Here is a 19,573-nt window from a genome sequence, read left to right as displayed (position 1 = left end):
CTCTACAAAGTACTTAACTTGGCTACATGCAGTGTCTACAATCTACCCAGATCCTTTGCGACCTTGTTTCAGAGTCACTACGCTGCATTACTTTCTATGCAAAACCACTCTCTCTTTGAAATTCTGTTTGCTGTATTTAAATCTATTTGCTACCATTTGACCGGTATTGTACCAAAACATTGCAGACCATCACTGCAAATCCAATTTCATCTAATTATTTTAACCAAATGTTGCAGCATATATATGGGGGGAAGGTGGTTACAGTGATAATGAATGTGGGGGAGGTGCAGGGGGTCTCTGTTTGTTTATCTATGCAGAATAAAATAGGTTAAAAGAAAATCGATGTTATGGGATTTGCAGTCATTTATTTCCATGTTTTCACGTAGATCCACCAGACCCAGTTACCTTGCTGACTGCATGTACATTTACTTTCTCAACCAGGGTGCTCCTCAACTCTCAACAACCTACCTCCTCCCTCCCCCCTTGCGCGACCTCCCATTTCTGATCCTTCGCACTACGGGCATGAAACCCCCGCCCCACCCCCCCAGCCCTCAAAGAAAACCCATCTGCTGAACTATTCAAGACCACGCTCAAGCTCCATTTGCTAACCTCTGAAGCTGCACATTTATGCTCCCTGATTCCCTGCCCATCGGACTACCCTGCCTGCCCACCCAGACATGATCTATAGGAATGCACGCTTATTAAACAGGTATACATATTGGCCCAATGTCAGAGTGTATTTCATATTTATGCATGTTCTCTTGTTGAAAACATCTTCTTTCTATGTACCACGGCATCACCCCTTCACCAACTGGCGTGAGCCCCTCTATACAATCACGGTAACTTGGCTTAGGTGCCCCCATAGGGACTGCCTCTACTCTTTGCATCGTAGATCTTTGTATGGCATTTCTGTTAGCTATTTCTCCCTACCACCAAATAAACCCAAATACAAATGTGGCAGAGAAAAGTCATTGTGTCCAGTGCACAACTCCTACTCCTCCGATTCATTCTGACTGCCCGCTTCCAGACGGTGCAGAGCACAGTGAACTCCTCTGCCTAGACAGTCCCCCCACAGACATTTCAAAATAGTAGCCAAACCCAGGGCCATGTGGCTGGTGATGAGATTCATGGGCACGACTACTAGCCCTTCCCAAATTAGGCCCATATCTCCTGCACCAATCCTGATCCCTACACAACAGCAGGCACTGACTGAACCTCCTCCTGCAACCGGGATGTTACATCCAGTAACCCCTGCTGCGGCTCCTCCTTCCAAACCAACAACCCCTGCACCTCCACCCAAGGCTACCGCTACCCTTGAGCCACCCCTGCAAGACACACTTCCTCCTGCTGCTCAGCCTTCCCCATCTCCTCTGCATCCTGATTCTCCACCACCTCTTCATGCAGGGACTTTACCTAGACATCACCCTCATGCAGATGTTTACTGAGGGACCCCACAGGGATTGCCCCAACCCTGATCCAGCAGTAATGTGGCTATATTCGCTACCTAGCCTACCCTCTATTGCTCCTGTGCTATTCCCCCTAAATGTCACGCATACACCATAAATGGTCCGTCTTTAGAGAGCAGAACTATGTCCCTAAATCTCACATACCATACCGTGCATGGTCATAACTATCCCCCGAAATTGCACACACTGATTCGTGCATGCTCAGGCTTTAAACAGTAGAGCTATCTCCTAAATTGCATATACTTTATCTTACATACTAAACCTTTAGACAGAAGAGCTATCTGCTAAATTAAAAGTGCACAGCTCACAAGAAGGTAGAAAATTATAAGGCAACCAAAGGGAGCCCGCATAGCCAAAACACATGTCTTTTCGTATTTTTTCGAACTAGCTTAAAAACAATGCAAAGGCAATTCTCTGACACTCATCCCAGATAGCATACCAAACTGCATACAAATTGTACTTATAAGAGCGCAAAGTAAGTCAACCCCACTATACTCTGAGAAGGCAGCCTTTCTCCATAGTGCAAAATATCAGATAATGGGTCAGGTGGACCCTTCCTGGCTCCAGGGGACCCCACTGGGGCAATTCACTTATGCTAAACCCTGACAGCCAGTAACTATCTTTGGAAGCACCTAAAATGAGATGCATACTGCATAGCCATTTTGTTTACCTAGTTTTTTTTTTTTTTTTTTTTATAGTTGTTTTGGACGCGAAAAATCGAGACCTTTCAACTTAAAATCTTGTTTACAAAAGCATTTAAAACAATCTACAAACAATCATACAGAATAATAAAAAAACATTTAAAATAAAAGGTTACAAAAAAGAAGATAAAAAACTTTAAAATAACTGTTACAGTTTTGCTATGTTGAGACAGCATACTTTGGTATTTGTATTTGTTGCAAGTAATTAACAATGGCATATCTCACTGACTTCCTTTTGGTATAATACAATAATGCCCAGAGTTCTTCCGCAGTCGTAATTTCTTGATCCACAAATAAGTGTTTGAAATAAATGCAACGGATTTGTAATAAATTCACACATTCAGTGCACAAATGCTTCAATGTTTCTGCTTGGCATTTACAGAACAGGCAAAGCAGGGGTGTGCCATTTTTGTTGCGGTTATTAGTAACATCATTTGTAAGCCAGAGGTTTAATCTGAATCTCAAGAACCCACTACGATGATTAGCGTTTGGGGATTTTAACAAATAATTAGCCACAACATTGTAGCGCTTTAGTTCAAAGGGGTTAGACTTAAAGTTCTTATAATATGTACATGCCACACGTGTGTGGATCCAGTCTGTTTCCCATATTTTTGTTTTTGCTTTGTGTGGATTTTCTAGCAAGAGCGTACTATTTATTTGCGCTTTATCCAAAAACCTTTGAACTTTCATGCGCCACATTTTCGGAAATATATCCACAGAATTCAACAAGTAAGTTGCTATAATGCTCGTTATTCCTATTGCATGCTGATTCATCAAACACTTGCGATATAGGGCACACAGTTTCCATTTGTACGTCGCATAAACCGAAATCAAGCCTAGTTCGTATCTTATAAGTGGTAATGGTTGCGAGTTTGGTAAGTTCAGGAGTTGCCTCCAGAAACAACCTTCTCTCACCGACCAATAGGCATATGACATGATTTTTTGAGTTTCTGCACCATACAAAATTACAGGCACCACTTTTAGTTTGAAGTATGAAAGTACCGGTGACATGGAGAATTTACAACAACGTGCTCTGATGATACGTGCTTGTGAGATGGTCATCTGCAGTTTATGTAGACCCTGCATGTTGTAATGGTCCACAGCACATAGATTACAGATCAACATACCCAAATATACATATACATTGGAGACAGTGATTTTACAGTCTTGAAGTGGCCAGTGCAACTGTGTCTTACATTGTCTTCTGGTCCCAAACTGGACAATATTGGTTTTTGCCACATTAATGATTATACCATTAACTTTAGTATATGCATCCAGAGCACCCAGAAGCTTGCGCAATCCTCGTGGAGTATTGCAAAAATAACACCATATCATCGGCATACAGTAAACATTTTATTTCAACCCCCACGAGCCTCGGAGAATCAGATATCACATTGCCAAAGGTTCGATTAATATCGGAGATAAAAAAATTGAACAGGGCCGATGCTAACAGGCAGCCTTGTTTCAATCCCCGGGCAGTTACAATCGGTGGTGTTAATAAACCCTCATTATTCAGCGTGACCTGTATCGTAGTGTTGGAATGTAATTGGATTACCCATTTGAGTATGCTCCATGGACAATTTGCATCCATCAACTTTTTGTACAATAGTTCTCTAGGAACAGCATCGAATGCCATTTGAAAGTCGATGAATGCAAGATATAAGGGTTGTTTCCTCTGGTAAGTTCGCTGGATAAGGCTGGACAAAGTGATAATATTTATGCCAGTGCCTATACCTTGCAAAAACCCAGTTTGAAATGGGTCCCTAAGATTGTACTCCTGGAGCCAGTTATTCAATTTCTTCAACAGCAACCTAGCAAATAACTTGCCTGGGCAGTCTAATAAGGCTATGGGCCTATATGACTTTGGATTCTCTCGATCGCCCTTCTTAAATATTGGAATAATGATGGATTTCTTCCAAGTCTCTGGGATGTGACCTGTCTCAAAAATGTGTTTGAAGATGCGACATAGAATACTTGCCCATTCATCCTTGTACTTTTTTAACATTACATTGTTCAAGCCGTCAGGTCCTGTGGCCCGAGAAGAGCCCAGTTTGGAGATACACAGTTTAACATCATCCAAGTCAAAATTAAATTCATCTGATGCAGTAAATCTATGGAAGTTCAACCGCATCTCCGGAAAGGGAGTATGATAAAGTTTTTCAAAATACAGCTGCCATACATCTGATGCAATTGAGTGTAGCTGGGTGACCTGCTGATCTGTATTAGAGGTACGATTAAGTAATGCCCATATACAAGCAGTGGATTTTTGGAGGAGCTGTTTTAGCATATCAGCTCCTTCTTGTTCATACAATATTGCTCTCTTTATTTTGAGCCATCTTTTGTATTTTTGTTTTACCGTCCTTTTTCGGTGACCATGTCACTGGAATTTAACTTTCGTAGATAACGAATGGTATGTCTCAGATTATTTTTTTTTGTTTTTATTTCCGCATCATAGACGTGCGTATGTTGCTGTTCCAACAGCCTATTGCCACTAAAAACTTGTGCAGTTGTTTGTAAGGCAGCTGTATAATCTTTACTTATACTATCATGATTCTGATACAGTTCCCATAGGGTTTGGTCCAACTTTGCTAACTTTTCTCTATCCCAGCTTAAACGATTACGTCCATTATTTACTATCAGATCCGTGATGCTCGGATTCTTCCATTGTGATATTTTCGTATAACCAATCTGTAGAGTAAGTTTCAATTTATGATGATCACTTAAGTCTGTTTGTACTATCTCAAAAGTTTTAACCAAATTAAAAGCCCTCGCGTTAACATAGGCATAGTCAATGACAGCACATTGTGTACCTCTATGCCATGTGCTTTGTGCTGGACAATCCCCTCTCATGTTACCATTAAGCATCTGGAAATTACGCTCTGCCATGATCAGTGACCACGTCAATTCATCTCCTACTAATGCAGTATCCTCCTTTGTAATGAGATGTAAATTAAGATCACCCAATACTATAATGGAAGTTATGCTCTCATCACAGGCCAAGGTATCCAAGATTTCGATGAACTGTTTGAAAAATATCTCAGATTTTGGTGCAGTGGTAGACCAATAGATATTCACTATTACTATATGTTGTGTATTGCAAGTGAGTTGTAACACTTGAAAAGACATGGAGGGTGATTTATTGATAAGCATGTTAAAACCACAGTCTTTTTTTACCGCTATAATTAGCCCACCCTTCGGCCGACCAAAATGACCTTTTTCTGCCGGGGTAAAGATTATATTATGAGAGTCCCAGACCGGGGGGCACAATAACCATGTCTCCTGCAATACGATTACATCATTGTTGATCAGGTTCCCTATAGACGGGGAGTTCAGATGGGTGTGCCCTCGAGTGTTCCAAGATACTATTGTCAAGGTTTCTGTATTAAAACATAGTTATGTGGGCCCTGTCTGATTCGACATATCCTGGAGTAGTGCAGTGCTGTTTGTTGAGGTGAAAATACGAGACGTATGACCTTGTAATGTAGAGGGGCTAGAATAAGCTTCTTGTGTGATAGAGAAACCTAAATCAAATAGAGCCATTCTGGCTTGCCATAGGGTTTCGGCCACCAAGGCTGAGCATACATATAACCGTACTATAGAAAGGTCAGAATGGTTTAAAAACTCAATCTGATATATGTCCACTGACGATATGGTCGACAAGACTGGAATTTCAGCACATATGTTCAGTATGCTCGACCGGTTTAAGTCATAAGATTTAAAGGGAGATTCCCGACATTTAATTATAAAGCGAAAGCATGTCTGCTCTTGTTTTGCCTTAAATTGGGGTGCTCGTTCCTGTGTCATTATTGGGAGCCTTACTGGTGAACTTAGTTGTTCTTTTTGGGTGTATGTACGCCATTGAGGCCCTCTTAACAGAGAATTAAGTGCAGGGTAAGCCTTTTCTGGAACAGTTTTGGTGGATTTTGATTGTTGTACAAAAGCTTCAATGGATGCTCTTATTTCTTCTCGCATCTCCTGCCGAGAAACTTGGGGCTCGGGGGATATTGTGGTGGGACAAGTTACCACTACTGGTTGCGCCTGTTGCTTCTGTATTTGATTAGAGCCATTTTCTAGCAAGTAAGCCTCAACAGAGGCCCTTATTTCCTCCCGAAATAGCTGTGTGGGCCCGACTTCCCCCTTGTGAATATCTGTGGGGGTGGGTCCTTTCTTTTGATATGTAACAGTTTGTGGGAGCTGGCTAGTATCAGTCTGCGGGTAAACAGTTTGTGGGAACTGTCTAGCATCAGTCTGCGGAGGACATGTTTCTAATGAAACAGTCCCTGTCGTGGGCTGTTCTATTTGAGTGTCCACCTGGCTGTTCATCACCGTGGGATGCTGTCTTTTCCACTGATCACTTTGTGTTTTTTCCGAACAATTATTCGGAAAGAGTTTTAAATACGCATCAACCGATTTCTGGATTTCTGACTGAATTGCTAGTAGCATTGATGCACTCTGAATAGTGTTGCTTTTATTAGAAGAGAGAGTAGGAGATGTTGCAGTGGGTAAGGATGGCAAAACTGATGATGTTATAAGAGGTCTCAGTTGGACTACTTCTTGTTGCTTGTTATTACATTCGACCAGTTGAGCTAAATCATCCAAGGGTTTATGTGGCAGGGCTCCAGATGCTATAATGGCTATCTCAGGGACCTGCCGACCGGTGAGTAATGGAACTATCGGGTCCTGGTCTGTAGATGAACCCACTGTATTCTTCCTTTTCTGTCCCTTTCCCATTTTAAGGGTAGGTGCAATTGGTTTAGTTATTTGGATTTTTCTTTTTTTATTCAGGCGCCTGTTGTTAGAATTCGTAGCTGGTGAGCTAAAGACTTCAAACATATTTCGGGTGGTTACTGCCTGAGCTGGTTGTACAATTGTTAGATTGGGGACTGTTTCAACAGGTGGTATGGTCGAATGGCCATCTACTGTGATTGTCATGGAGGTGGTCGGCCCCTTTTGTACTTGAGGGATAATACTGATGGACATTGTTTCACCTGTAGGAGCTCCTTCTGCTGTGGTTACCATATTGTTTGGTAGATTCACTTGGTTAGTCAGGAGAGTGCTGGGGTCAGTTGGTAATATCTCAATACATACAGTTTGGGTGGATTTTGCGCTTGTAAGTGTTTCTTTTGAAGTAGAATTTTTCTGATGAGATTTATTTTTAGACTGCAACCAAAGAAATTGTTCCAGAGACTTGGATACATTATAAACTTTCAAGTCCAAGCCTTCATATAGTTTTGCTATGGCTAACAGTGCTGTATTCATAGCAGATAGCGTATTGTTTAAGGCCGGGGCTTCTGGAAATGAAGGTCTCTCTTTATGGACAGGATTCAGAAAGAAGTCTGATACTCGGGCCTCTTGATCAAATCGTGGCTGTCTAGGAGTAGGGGCTATGAAGGAGACAGACTCGTCAATAGATTCAGTAGGGGCATTCATATCCTTTACGGGTGATACATCTAGATCATGGTTATATATCTCATTATTATGTATTGAGGATGGTAAAGGCTCATTATTTGACTCCTGGTGATCCCCCTTATCTGGCTCCAACTGAACAAGATCACCAGTATTCGAACAAATATATTGTACCTCCTCAGATAATTCATCAGTATGATTTGTGAGATTCATAAGCTCAATGTCTTCTTCCTCTATTTCGCCAATCATGGTGAGGTGGGTGTAAGCCTGCCTTAGCTTCTGTTGGGCTAGGACAGAGCATAACATGGGTTGCGGCATGTTATCCTCCGGGAGAAGGGGCACTAAAGGCCGTAAGTCTCCTTCCAGACATGCTGCTATTATCGTCGGGTCTGTGGGGGCACCATGCGGGCTACCTTCATGATCAACCACCTTAGAGGTTATAATATCACTTGTGGTGCAATTCTCTGTCAAAATTTGTGATGATATCGTACTTGACTGAATGTTTGTGGCAACAGTATATATGGAAGGGGGCAATGAAACAGTGTGTTCGTTAGTCTCAACAGTCCCCTCTTTATCTAAGCCTAACAAGAGTTCATCTGAAACTGAACGTGACCGATAGGTCGAAGAACGGCCCCCTTTTGGTAACATGCTTGTGAGCCGAGTTTGCAGATGGACTTTTTTTGAGATTTTCTCATGGTCTACATCATTAAATTTGGCTCGTGCCTTTGTTGATGATGGCATATTAGTAGTCAATGTGTATGGAATCATTCACCTGGGAGTAGTTTAAAAGCAAAAATAAAAAGGAATAGGGTACCTTAGACTCTGGACTCTGCGACCCGCGAACAGCCAACAGTACTTGTGGTACTTGGCGGGTGCGCGCGCGGGTGCGCAGTCACGTGATATTAAATAACGCTGTGCAAGACGTGCTCGCAGAGGGAGGAGCCAAGTGTGCAGGTAGACCTTTGTCTCTGTCTATAGCTCCAGGCAGTGGGAAGGTGTTACAGCCTCAGACGTCCTCCTGCTGTATGGGCTGCACTGCCGTACAAGTCCACTGTCTGAAGAAAAGAAAGTTCCTCGATAGAGATGCGGATGATCCAATTCGAGGTCCTCACGCGCCTCAGGTCCTCACGTGTTTACCTAGTTTTATTATTTAGCTGTTGCACAAAGCTTTATAAGGAACACAAACAAAGATCCTTACCTAGCAAGGGGCCAGGGAGACTGCAAATTCGAGATTCCAGTGTTATTGGAATGCCCATTCTATCCCCCTCCCAAAGGCCCATTACTTTACTGTTTTACATCCACCACACCCGCATACGGCCAAGGGTTTGTGCAGCCGCCTTCACGGGGCAATTTGAGGAATCCTCACTCCATCTTTCATCTGTTCTGCTCCTCATTTCATCGTGGAGTACCACCTGCATGGTTGCAGCACCTTTCGGAAACTGATGGTCTGGTGCTGCCCAGACACCTGGTCAGTGGTGGCTGGTGGAGGCAGGGGGAATTATTTAATGTTCATCTATTGCTGTCTGCACTGTATGAGAGGAGTGCAGTGCTTGTGGGAGCCAACAGGGTAGGTTTTTAAAAAATATACAAGGATTCTGTATCCTGCCCCAATTGCCTGACAAACGCCTTTCGCTGCCATTGCCACTGATGGGCAAAAGCAACAGCGGGCCACTGAGCACCGCTCCTGAGCATGTTAGAGTGGGGTGTAAGGCATCTCACAGGCTGCCAACCAACATACTAAGGAAGTTAAAATGAGTACCTGTAGTCCTCACATTTAAAACAGCCCTTTTATTCTTTCTCTAAACCAAATCTTCACGCCTCCCATAACCCCTAGCATGTAATTTATGGTAATGAGTGGAGGTTCCAGACTACCCCTTTCCCTCACCTGCCGATTCGCAGATCCTTGTTTTGTTGCACATGCAAGACAATGTATCTAATTAAGAAGATATGTCTGCAAGAGGTCAGCGGTAGGACTACAGGGTTGCAGATTATTTTTCTTTGTAAGGCCTATTCCCCTGTTCCCCTGTCTGACTCCCCTCCAATATCCCCCATCTCGTTACACGGCCCACACACAAATCCCACACAGATGGACGCCACCGGTCTAGCTGTTAGCACATCATTACTAATCGAGACATGGCTAAGCTTTCTTCTTTATCCTTGCCACAGAATGCCACATCAGTGGCTTAACAGACCCAAAGTGCTGTAGTCGATCAGATGTTAAACTCTCCTTTTTGGATAACGTACTCCCAAGTGTCTCCACCAAACAAACAGAAAGCAGATTGGCTCACAGGGCTTGGGTACTTCCGACCTGCACCCCTCAACACCACAGGTTTCGCATTTGCTGCTCCCTCTATCCGACCTATACCTCTCCCCTTTTCTAACAGAGTCATATTCAGCACGGCCATTAAAAGTAGTAGAAGGGCGCTATACATGACCAATCTTACTAGTGTCATAATCAGATACTGACCTGTGTAATTCTCAAATTGCTGAATATTTTTTGAGACATGTAGCATGACCATATGGCACTGTAAAGAAGTCACAATTTGAAATCCAGAATTCATTTTGAGGCTTTTCGGTGACTTACATTAATAGGATTACCATCACAGTGCTGTGAGATGAAACAGTAGTCTCCAGATTTCCAAAACACATGCATTTCCTCCTCCTGTGATAGGCTATGAAATGTGGACAAAACGTTGTTCACTTAAAAGAAAAAGTAATCTCAGCCTAGATGAGCATTGGTGTGACCGTCAGTATACTGGTAAGCAGTGACTGGTGGTTATGGGGAGACAAATAACCCCTTACATCCAAAAGAGGAACTGCAGAAAAACTGCAGATACATCTTTGCTCATTTACAGTGAATCACATTATTGTGACTGTGAAAACTACTAACAGTAAGTGAATTGATAATCAGTGATTGGTGGTTATGAAAGATAAACAATGAGTCTCATTATGAATTTGGGGGCAATTCAGCGGTAAATCAGCCACATTACCACCAAACCCATTTACCTTTGCCGCCAGTAAGTCCATGGCCCTACCCAGGGATTACGAGTGGTGGGAGGGAGGTGTAAATCCCTATTTGTGAAGTCCATAGGACTACATGGGGATTTTGGTGAAATTACTGCATATCGGTAATTCCACCACAGTAATTTGGCAGAATTGTTTACCTTAAAGTGAAGGATTTACCTCCAATCTGAAGCTTTGTGCATTTTTCCAATGCACGACTGATGCCAGAGGAAACCAAGTAACCAGTGCTTTAAGTGGGGTGAGAAATCGAGGGGGGTGGTCGGTTATAACGGGGGGAGAGGCCTAAATGATGGGCGTGGCTTTACATGTGCTGTGCATGTTGATACAAGGTGTGGAACACAAAACATTTAAAAAAAAATAATACTCACCAGCACCAATCTGCATACATTAACAACTAACAAAATAGAATTAGTCTTATGCTATTTTGAAACATCAAAAACACACAAGTTACTGCCCAAATATATCTTCTTACAAAGTAAGAAGATATATTTGGGCATTAACTCATATGTTTTTCCATCTCTTTTTTGTTGCTGCACTCCAGTCTCTTGCAGGTTATCCCCAGTGGTCAATGTGTAAAAACATAAAATAAAATAAAAAGCAGAAAAACCAGCTGAAAGAATATGCATTTAAATCCCAACAATTAGTGTGTCATTTAAATGCATGTGTCATTATGCAGCCTCCTCTTCCAATCACCCGCCACTCGCCGGTGACAAGCCTGTGTCACATCCCACTGTGCTTTTCCGTAGGTGCTGGTTTGCTTTTGTCTAATTCAATCGACTGCTTGACACATTAAGCCTGCAACGTGGCTGTCTGGGTCCTGGCTCGATTGAGGTTTTGGAAGACTGCCGGGGCTCAGGCCCACTTAAAGCCCTGCAAGTAACAAACCCATTGTCTGGAGAAGTTACTGGGTTTATTCTTTTTACACTTAATGCACACCCTCTTTTCCCAGCACACAAATGGAGTAGGTTAGAGTGAGCTTCCAGCTTTTTCAGGCCTATGGGCTGTTTTATTTTTAAATGTTTCTGTGCACATGGGTCATGCCCTGAACCATCGGAAGAATGCCCTGCTTTCCCGAGGGTCTTTCTCAGTGGGATTGAAGAATTAGAACTCCTGCCCGCCAACCCAGTCCACACATTTACCCATGAAACTAACAAGGAAGCTACTTCTACTTCTACTATAGCCTGGGTTACTCCAGGCCATGATCCCATCACCCCGACAGACACTTCAAATCCCAGCCAGGTTCTACTGTGTGTTTTTTAGAAATCATAGTAACAGATCAAACTCTGCAGGGCATATCTCTGCTAACGTTCAAACAGGGGCAGCCCCTTCTCCAGCCAAGTTAAAAAACACCCTGAAAATGGCCCTAATGAATACTAAATCCCATTAACAAGCACGCCTTAGACATACATGACTTCATTACAGATAGGCACTTAGATATGCTGTGTCTGTCAGAAACGTGGATCACAGAGAACTACACCATCTATTGGAAAAATAGGGTCCAGGGCCATGGGGGAGGGGTGTCCAACATTGCAAAACACAAGTTCAAACTTCTTTCCGCCCGTGCCACTGTCAAGACTGCGAAATTCCCATCTAAAAATGACCCCGCCAGACCGCAGCGCTGTCAACTTTATTCTGATCTACGGTCCCCCGCCTTCTGATATGGAAGGCTTCAACAATGAAATCTCTCAGATTCTGAGTAAGTTAAATGGACCAAATTGCTCCACCACTTCTCCTAGGGGACTTACTCCGTTGGCGAGGCAATACAGCGGATAAAGATGTCATTGACCTGGAATCAGTTCTTAATAATATCAACCATCAAGTCTGCAATAACGACCCTACCACGGCTAAAAAACAATGTGCTGCACTGGGTGGTGGCAAGGAACTTAACCGTGCATATTGCCAGCATCATCCCGTGCATATGGTCGGACCATTATGTTATTGAGTTTCATAACCAAGTAAAAGACCCAACCCCAAAAATCATCAATCCAACAAAAAAGGTAATAGTCGTAACTTGAAAAGGCCACAGCCCTCAGACCTCCAAGGGTGCTTGGATGAGCTTATGACTAATGCATCGGACTCAGACTCAGGTGAGACTCTTGTGACCTCTTATAACAACACAATCACAAGATTATTAAACAGAATCGCTCCACTTGAAACCAAGTCAGTCAGAGATAACGTGGATCATCAAAACTGGTTTACCCCAGAACTTAGTCTCCTGAAAAAGTCTGAAAGAAAACTATACTCACAGTGGCTTTAAATTCCTTCAGACGCCAATAAATTAGCATGCAAAAATCTTGAAAAATGCTATAAAAATACTATCACAAAAACAAAAACTAACAGTCCAAGGAAATTGTTCAAGATCCTTAAATCAATGGAAACACCTAGAGCCCAATTGGTTCCATTATCGCCATCGGTCCAGGACTGCATGGATGTACAAGCAGCATTCGCATCTAAAGTGACCAAAGCTTGTGAACAAATAAAAAAACACCAAGCCAACTCTCCACCTACAGGAAACATAGCAAACAGCCTCTTAACAAACAAGGAACTCCCCAAATTCTTTTTTTAGCTGTTACCCCCTGCTGACGTGGAGAAATCACTTGCCACCATGTGCCCCACATCAAGCCCTGAAAGCATCTTGCCACCTAAAATTATCCTGGACCATAAAGAGGCCTTTGCTACTTTTCTTACCCGCTTGGTCAACTCATCCTTCTGTGACAAGCACATCCCATATGCTATCAAGAGGGTCTCTGTCACTCCACTGGTAAAAAGCCTGGTCTGGATCCTAAGGACGCACCTAACCTACAGCCCATTACCAACTCCAACATTCTCTTAAAAATCCTGGGTAAAGTGACTACCTTACAGCTTCAAGCGGCTGTGGAGGCAGGTGGGATCCTCCATGGCAGGCAATTAGGTTTCAGAATAGTGCATAGCACGGCAACAGCCCTCGTTGACCTTCAGACACACATGCTAAATACCATTAACAAACGAAAGGCCGTACAACTGGTCCTTCTTGACCTGTCGGCTGTGTTCGATCTCCTTCACCACAAACGCCTTCTTTGAACACTGGGAGACCTCGGCAACTACGCAAAGGAAACAACACACTGGGTCAAGTCGTTCCTGTTGCATCGCATGTCAAGCATTTGCTGGGGGGACTCTTTGTCCCTCCAAGCAACCATTTGATGCGGCATACCCCAAGGAGTACCCATGTCTCCTGTCCTCTTCAACTTATATATTAGGCCAATGTGTTCGCTCCTAGAGGAAAGGGGTATATTTTCACGAACTGCGCCAACGAAACACAGCTCGTCCTAGAGATCAGTGGAAATGACTGCACGACACGGCCACTGTTGAACACACATACAACCTCGTGGAGTCTTGGATGACAAACTACTGGCTGTGCCTCAATGGTAGTAAAATGGAAATATTGATCTACGGTCCCCCACAAACAAGATCCAAATTGGCTCATAACTAGCAGAACTTCAGAATCCAGAAAGGTAAAAACGCTAGCCATCTATCTTGAGCCCTCTCTGAGCGCAGAAACCCATGTAAACCAAGTCTCAAGGAACTGTGCGTACTATCTCAGACTGTTAAGAAGCATCCACCCCTTCCTCTCAGAAAAAAACAGTGCAACTATAGCTAGAGCAACTGTACTATCTAGGCTGGACTATAGCAACACCCTTCTGATAAGCACAAACAAATCATGCCTACAAAAATGCCAAATTATTCAAAATGACGCTGTCCGCATTGTTAAGGGAGTACCTAGGAGAGATCATATTTCAAATCACAGAAGAGATCTGCACTGGCTTCTGGTGCAGGCACACATTTATTTTAAGGAAAGTAGCCACTTTAGTCCATCAGTGTCTGCATGGAACTGCCCCTTCCTACTTAAAATCTGTTGTGGCGAGCTACAATCCCTGCAGAACCTTACGTTCATTACATCCGACCCAGATTAAGTGGCTAGGATTCAGATGTACATATGGACTAGGAAGATCGTTCCACACCCGGTCAGCCACAATCTGGAACTCTCTTCCCTTGAGTCTTAGACAGGATAAAAATCTAAGGAACTTCCGCCGCTCCCTAAAAACTCTACTATTTGAGTAATAGACTAACTTCTCCCTGGCTGGGCTTCTCCAGACTCTTCTGATTGTCCCGTCTATTTGTTTGCAAATCTTGTGTGAATGTGCACCTTGATGCCCGTGGGCTACTGGCGCATTACAAAAAAACAAATAAAAATACATGGGCTTTTGGGTTGCTTAATAGGAGAAGTCTAAATGTGACAGACACCCGTCCTAAGAAGGGCTACCTCACCACACACTGTTGAGCCAAAAGTTAAAATGAGTTCAGCAACTCGAAATGCCTATTTGTTCTCTGACCCCATTAAATGAGTTGAAATAGCTAAAAGAGGACAGGCCTGTTTTTTTCATGTAAGAGTGAGCAAAACATTTCTTCTGACATTGAAAACTATTGACCTAAGCATCTGGGGCTCTTGATTTCATATGGGACGGACTCAATGTACCCACAAACTGTTTGCGATTTTGAGATAAAACAATAAAAGATCCATTTACGAGAGAATCACATATGTATACTTTCTACGTTTAGTTATGCCATGGGCGAAGAGGGGTTGCATGTGTAGCACACGTCTACTATTACACCCCTGACTGGGTCTCTTTCCATTACACTTGCAAACCATCCTGCCTTTTTAGAATGAGACAGCAGCCTCTTCTCTTTCCTTTTTGGTGCCCCCACTCTCCCTTCAAGCCATTCAGCCATCTCTGATGAACCACCGAGAGTTATTCTAATCAGTTGGTCTCGGGGTTAACAGACCCCTGGCCCCACCAATTACTACACTGACCCTACTGCTATTCCATGCTATTCTTTAAGTACATGACCCGCAGGAAAGCATGCCTGGTTTGTAATATCTGTTTCTTCTTTCCTACAGATCTGTTCATTTAACCATGCCAAAACTATCCATTGAAAGCACCTATGACATCCAAGACATTCTTGCGCATATTCAGCTGCCCAACTTGCTTGGGAAGAAATCTGATCTGAGTCGCATGAGTGATGCTGATATCCGAGTTGGAAAGGTCAGTGCATGCTTGTATGTTTCAAGCAGAATTGTTGAAACACATGTTATGTTGTGTTAATTTACACTCATAGTGTGCACATTCACCAAAAGGCATCTTGGCGCAAGAATGACAAGGTAATATGAGCAAGAAGCTAAAACAGTAAGGTTTTGAGAGAACGTCTGAATTGAAGATGGGTAACCGTGCTTCTGAGTGCAGAGGGCAGTTTGTTCCATAGAATACTGGCTGCTACCGAGAATGCATGCCCACCTACTCTTTCACAACGATGTTTAGGAATCACTAATAGATGGGCAAGACTAGACCCTAGCATTCTCTAAGGAGCATAGTGTAAACATTTCTGCTGAAGATAATCCGTGCCTTGATGGTAATAGGCGCGGGGAACTATACGAAGAGATTTAAATGTAATGTGTTGCGATACAGGAAGCCAGTGCAGAGCCCTAATAACAGGGCTGATGTGCGCATCATATGGCGTAGCCATGTTTGTCCGAGCGTCCATGTTCTGCAAAAGCTGAAGCCGGTGAACCAATCCTTGTGGTTGGGCAAAATAGAGAGCATTACAATAGTTGATCTGACTATTGATAAGAGAGGCCACAACCAAAGGGCAGAGATGGACCGGAGGAAAAGGTAGTATCTTCCAAAGGGTCTAGAAGATCAAGTGACCGGTTTTACATAACGCGCCAATCTGTGAGGCCATGGAAAGAGAAGCCGAAAAAAATCCCTCCCAGATTTCTAACTTCTTTCACTGTGAAATCACCAAGTGAAAGAGGCCAGCAAGATGGAGAGAAGGAAATAGAATCAGAGGTTGAATCTACCACCATAGTCTCCGTGTTATCCCCATTCAGTTTAAGCCAATTGAGGTCCATCCATCCCTTCACGGCTCCCAGGCTATTGTACAGAGCCGAGGACATGCCAGCCTGGTCAAGATCTAAACGCACCAGGATCTGGGTGTCGTCAGCATATGCATAGCACCGGAAGCTGTGAGAGTGGATGAGATCCAACAATGGCCACACATAGATGCTAAAAAGAATTAGGGATAAGGCAGAGCCTTCAGGGACACCACCCTTCTTGCTCCTATTAGCTCTTCCTTCTGTATCTGTCACCATTTCTATGCTGACGATACCCAGCTTTTCCTCTCCTTCTCTTCCTTCACTCTCGATATCCACCTCAAACTCTCCTCCTGTCTCACAGCTATCAAAAACTGGATGTCTCCCCACTTTCTCTCCCTTAACACTGACAAGACTGAAGTCTTATTCTTTCCTGCCAATACTCTTCCTCCTCCCTCTCCGCTCCTTTTATCCTCTTTCCCCCTACCAATCTTCCCTTCTCAACCTCTGGCCGCAATCTTGGCCTCCACCTCGACTCTAACATCTCATTTACTCACCACATTTCTCATACCTCCCGAGCCTGTCGCTATCACCTCTTCAGTGTTCGCAAAATCCAATCTTCCCTCACCTTCCACGCTACCAAACTCTTAATTTCATCCCTTATCTTTTCCCGTCTATTCTACTGTTCTGCTCTCCTCTTTGGCTTCCCTGCCTCTCAACCTGCCCCCCTCAAATCCCTCTATCACTCTGCTTTCCGTACTCTTGGCTTCCTCTCTCCTCATGACTCCATCTCCTCTTCGCTTTCCTCTCTTGTTTGGCTTCCCTTTCATTCACAACTTAAATTCAACTTTCTCTGCCTCATTTTTAAATATCTTCATGATCTTGACCCTCCCTACCTTTCCTACCTCCTCTCTTTCTACACTCCCTCTCGCCCCTCCATTCTGCTAACCTCTTCCTCCTCACTGCTCCACCATCAACTTGCACCCCTTCCCGCTTCCGATCCTTTCAGCTCCTCGGCCTTCTACACTGGAACTCTCTACCACTCCTTATCCGCTCCATTTCCTCTTACTCCTCCTTCCGCTCCTCCTTAATATCTCACCTTCTTCATCCTCCCTCGTGACAGCTCCTTATTACTTCCTTCTTACTCTTCCTCAATTTGTATCTTGTTCTTAGCTCACAGTAAATTGTTCTGCATACTGTTCTCAATTATTTGACTCAAGTTTGGTACTCATGCTTCTAATGTATTCTTGTTGTTATGTACAGCGCTTTGGCGTAAAGCGCGATAAAACATTTAATAAATACAAATACAAATACACAAGAAAGTGAATGAGTAGAGGACAGAAAAGGAGGAAGCAAAAGAGATTAAGACCTATGCTCCAAGAAAGAAGAGAACCAGGACAGAACAGGACCAGAGAGGCCGCATGCCGCCATCTGAGATGAAAGGGTGGCGTGGTCAATGGTATCAAATGCCACAGAAAGATACAGTAAAATCACTGCATCCACACCACAATTATCTACCAGCAGGGTAAGATCATCCAAAACCGGCACCAGGACACTCTCAGTCCCACGCTCTGGTTGGAAATCGGATTGAAAGGGATCAAAAAAGGAGGAAGATTCCAAAAAGTAAGAAAGAAGAGGTGAGATGAGATTCAAGAGGTTTCATAGAAAAAGGCAAGAGAGAAATAGGACAATAGTTAGATAGAACAGAGGTATCCAGTGAAGGTTTTTTTAAGAGCGGCATCACAGTTGCTTGTTTGAGCATAGACAGGATGGTATCGGTCTGACAGGAGCATTTGGCAGCCTCTGTGAAACAAGATAGAATAGAAGGCATCATTTCCTGCATTATCCACAGAGGCACCAGGTACAAAGGATAGGAAGATTTAACGCGATTCACTGCTGACAGGACGTCCTCAGAAGAGAACTCCCAAAAAGACCAGTAGTAAGAAGAAGCGGGAGCCTCCTCCCCATTAACCACAGAAGAGGTGTGAGCCTTACAGTTGCTAATATCAGAGCGAATCTTATCAATTTTAGTTATAAAAAAATGAGACAGAGAGTCACATTTTTGAGAGGGTACTGCGCTGGGGTTAAACGCAAAGAAGAAGAGAAAGAAGTGACGATGAGAGTAATTCTTTGGGCTTATTGAGTGCAGATGCAATTTTCCGTGAAACGAAGCGCTGTTTTGCTGCTTTAATAGCTACATGGTAATCAAGTGTGACCTGATGGAAAGTAGATTTACGTATCGGTTCATAGGATCGACGCCATCTTCGTTCAGCTTGTCTGAGCGCCAGATGCAAATATTTAAGTTCAGCAGTGTACCATTGTGCTGAAGGGCGATTATTACCCTGAAAGAGTTTCAGTAAGCACCCAACACTGACCACCAGCAATTTGGAGGTACTGTCTTCCCGTCAGAATGCTAAATATTAGAAGTATTTGGAAAAAAACACCTTACATTTTAGTAGCGGTGCAGAAGCCAAAGTATTCATGGGTATAGCTGAGGCAGAGCTCAGCCTGAGGGCCTGGCTGTTGGGGGGGCTGCTCCGGGTCACCAGGCAGGCCCTCATGCTCATGTCGGGGTCACCCGACGGGGTTTCTGGATGCGGCGATCACACCGCACATTCGAGGGTGGGGGTCACCCCAACCGCTCCGGGTCACCGGAGCTCCACACGTGGCCGGGGGCACCCGGCTCACAGCAGCCCCGGCTCTGGGGGCACCCAGGCAGGGCCCTTTCATTAGCCATGGTCACATGGCATTGGGATCACCCAGGGACGCGTTGCCCGGCAGGGGCACTGTCCTCGTGCTGGGCCCCTTCCTTGGGCCCAGCGCTTGCACTGCTGCACCAGCATGGTGCTTAAAGAACGACACTGGAGCCTGATGGTGGTCTGACTGCCGAGCCGGAAGCGGCTCAGACCTTTTATTAAGTTGGTCACATGGGTAACCATGTGACCACACCAAAACACACTGGGAGATACCATGGCCCTTACAGGGGTGCCATGCAACACTCCTCCTTTTCCATAACAACAAAACAAAAAACCCCAAAGTCCCACCATAACCGCAACTACTACTACTTGAAC

General features: G+C 43.9%; 1 protein-coding gene across 2 annotated transcripts in view; it reads left to right on the top strand.

Moving 5' to 3' along the window:
* AGT (angiotensinogen) overlaps positions 1–19,573 on the top strand; it is a 290,330-nt gene that overhangs the window by 227,649 nt on the left and 43,108 nt on the right. For both annotated transcript variants that reach the window (XM_069607999.1, XM_069608000.1), the window contains exon 4: positions 15,534–15,678. In XM_069607999.1, coding sequence (XP_069464100.1) covers positions 15,534–15,678 — 145 coding nt within the window. The remainder of the gene's footprint in view (positions 1–15,533; positions 15,679–19,573) is intronic.

This window comes from Ambystoma mexicanum, chromosome 4q (genome assembly GCF_040938575.1).
Source record: "Ambystoma mexicanum isolate Mex_15411 chromosome 4q, UKY_AmexF1_1, whole genome shotgun sequence".
Taxonomy (NCBI): Eukaryota; Metazoa; Chordata; class Amphibia; order Caudata; family Ambystomatidae; genus Ambystoma; species Ambystoma mexicanum.
This window is presented reverse-complemented; position numbering and strand designations above follow the sequence as displayed.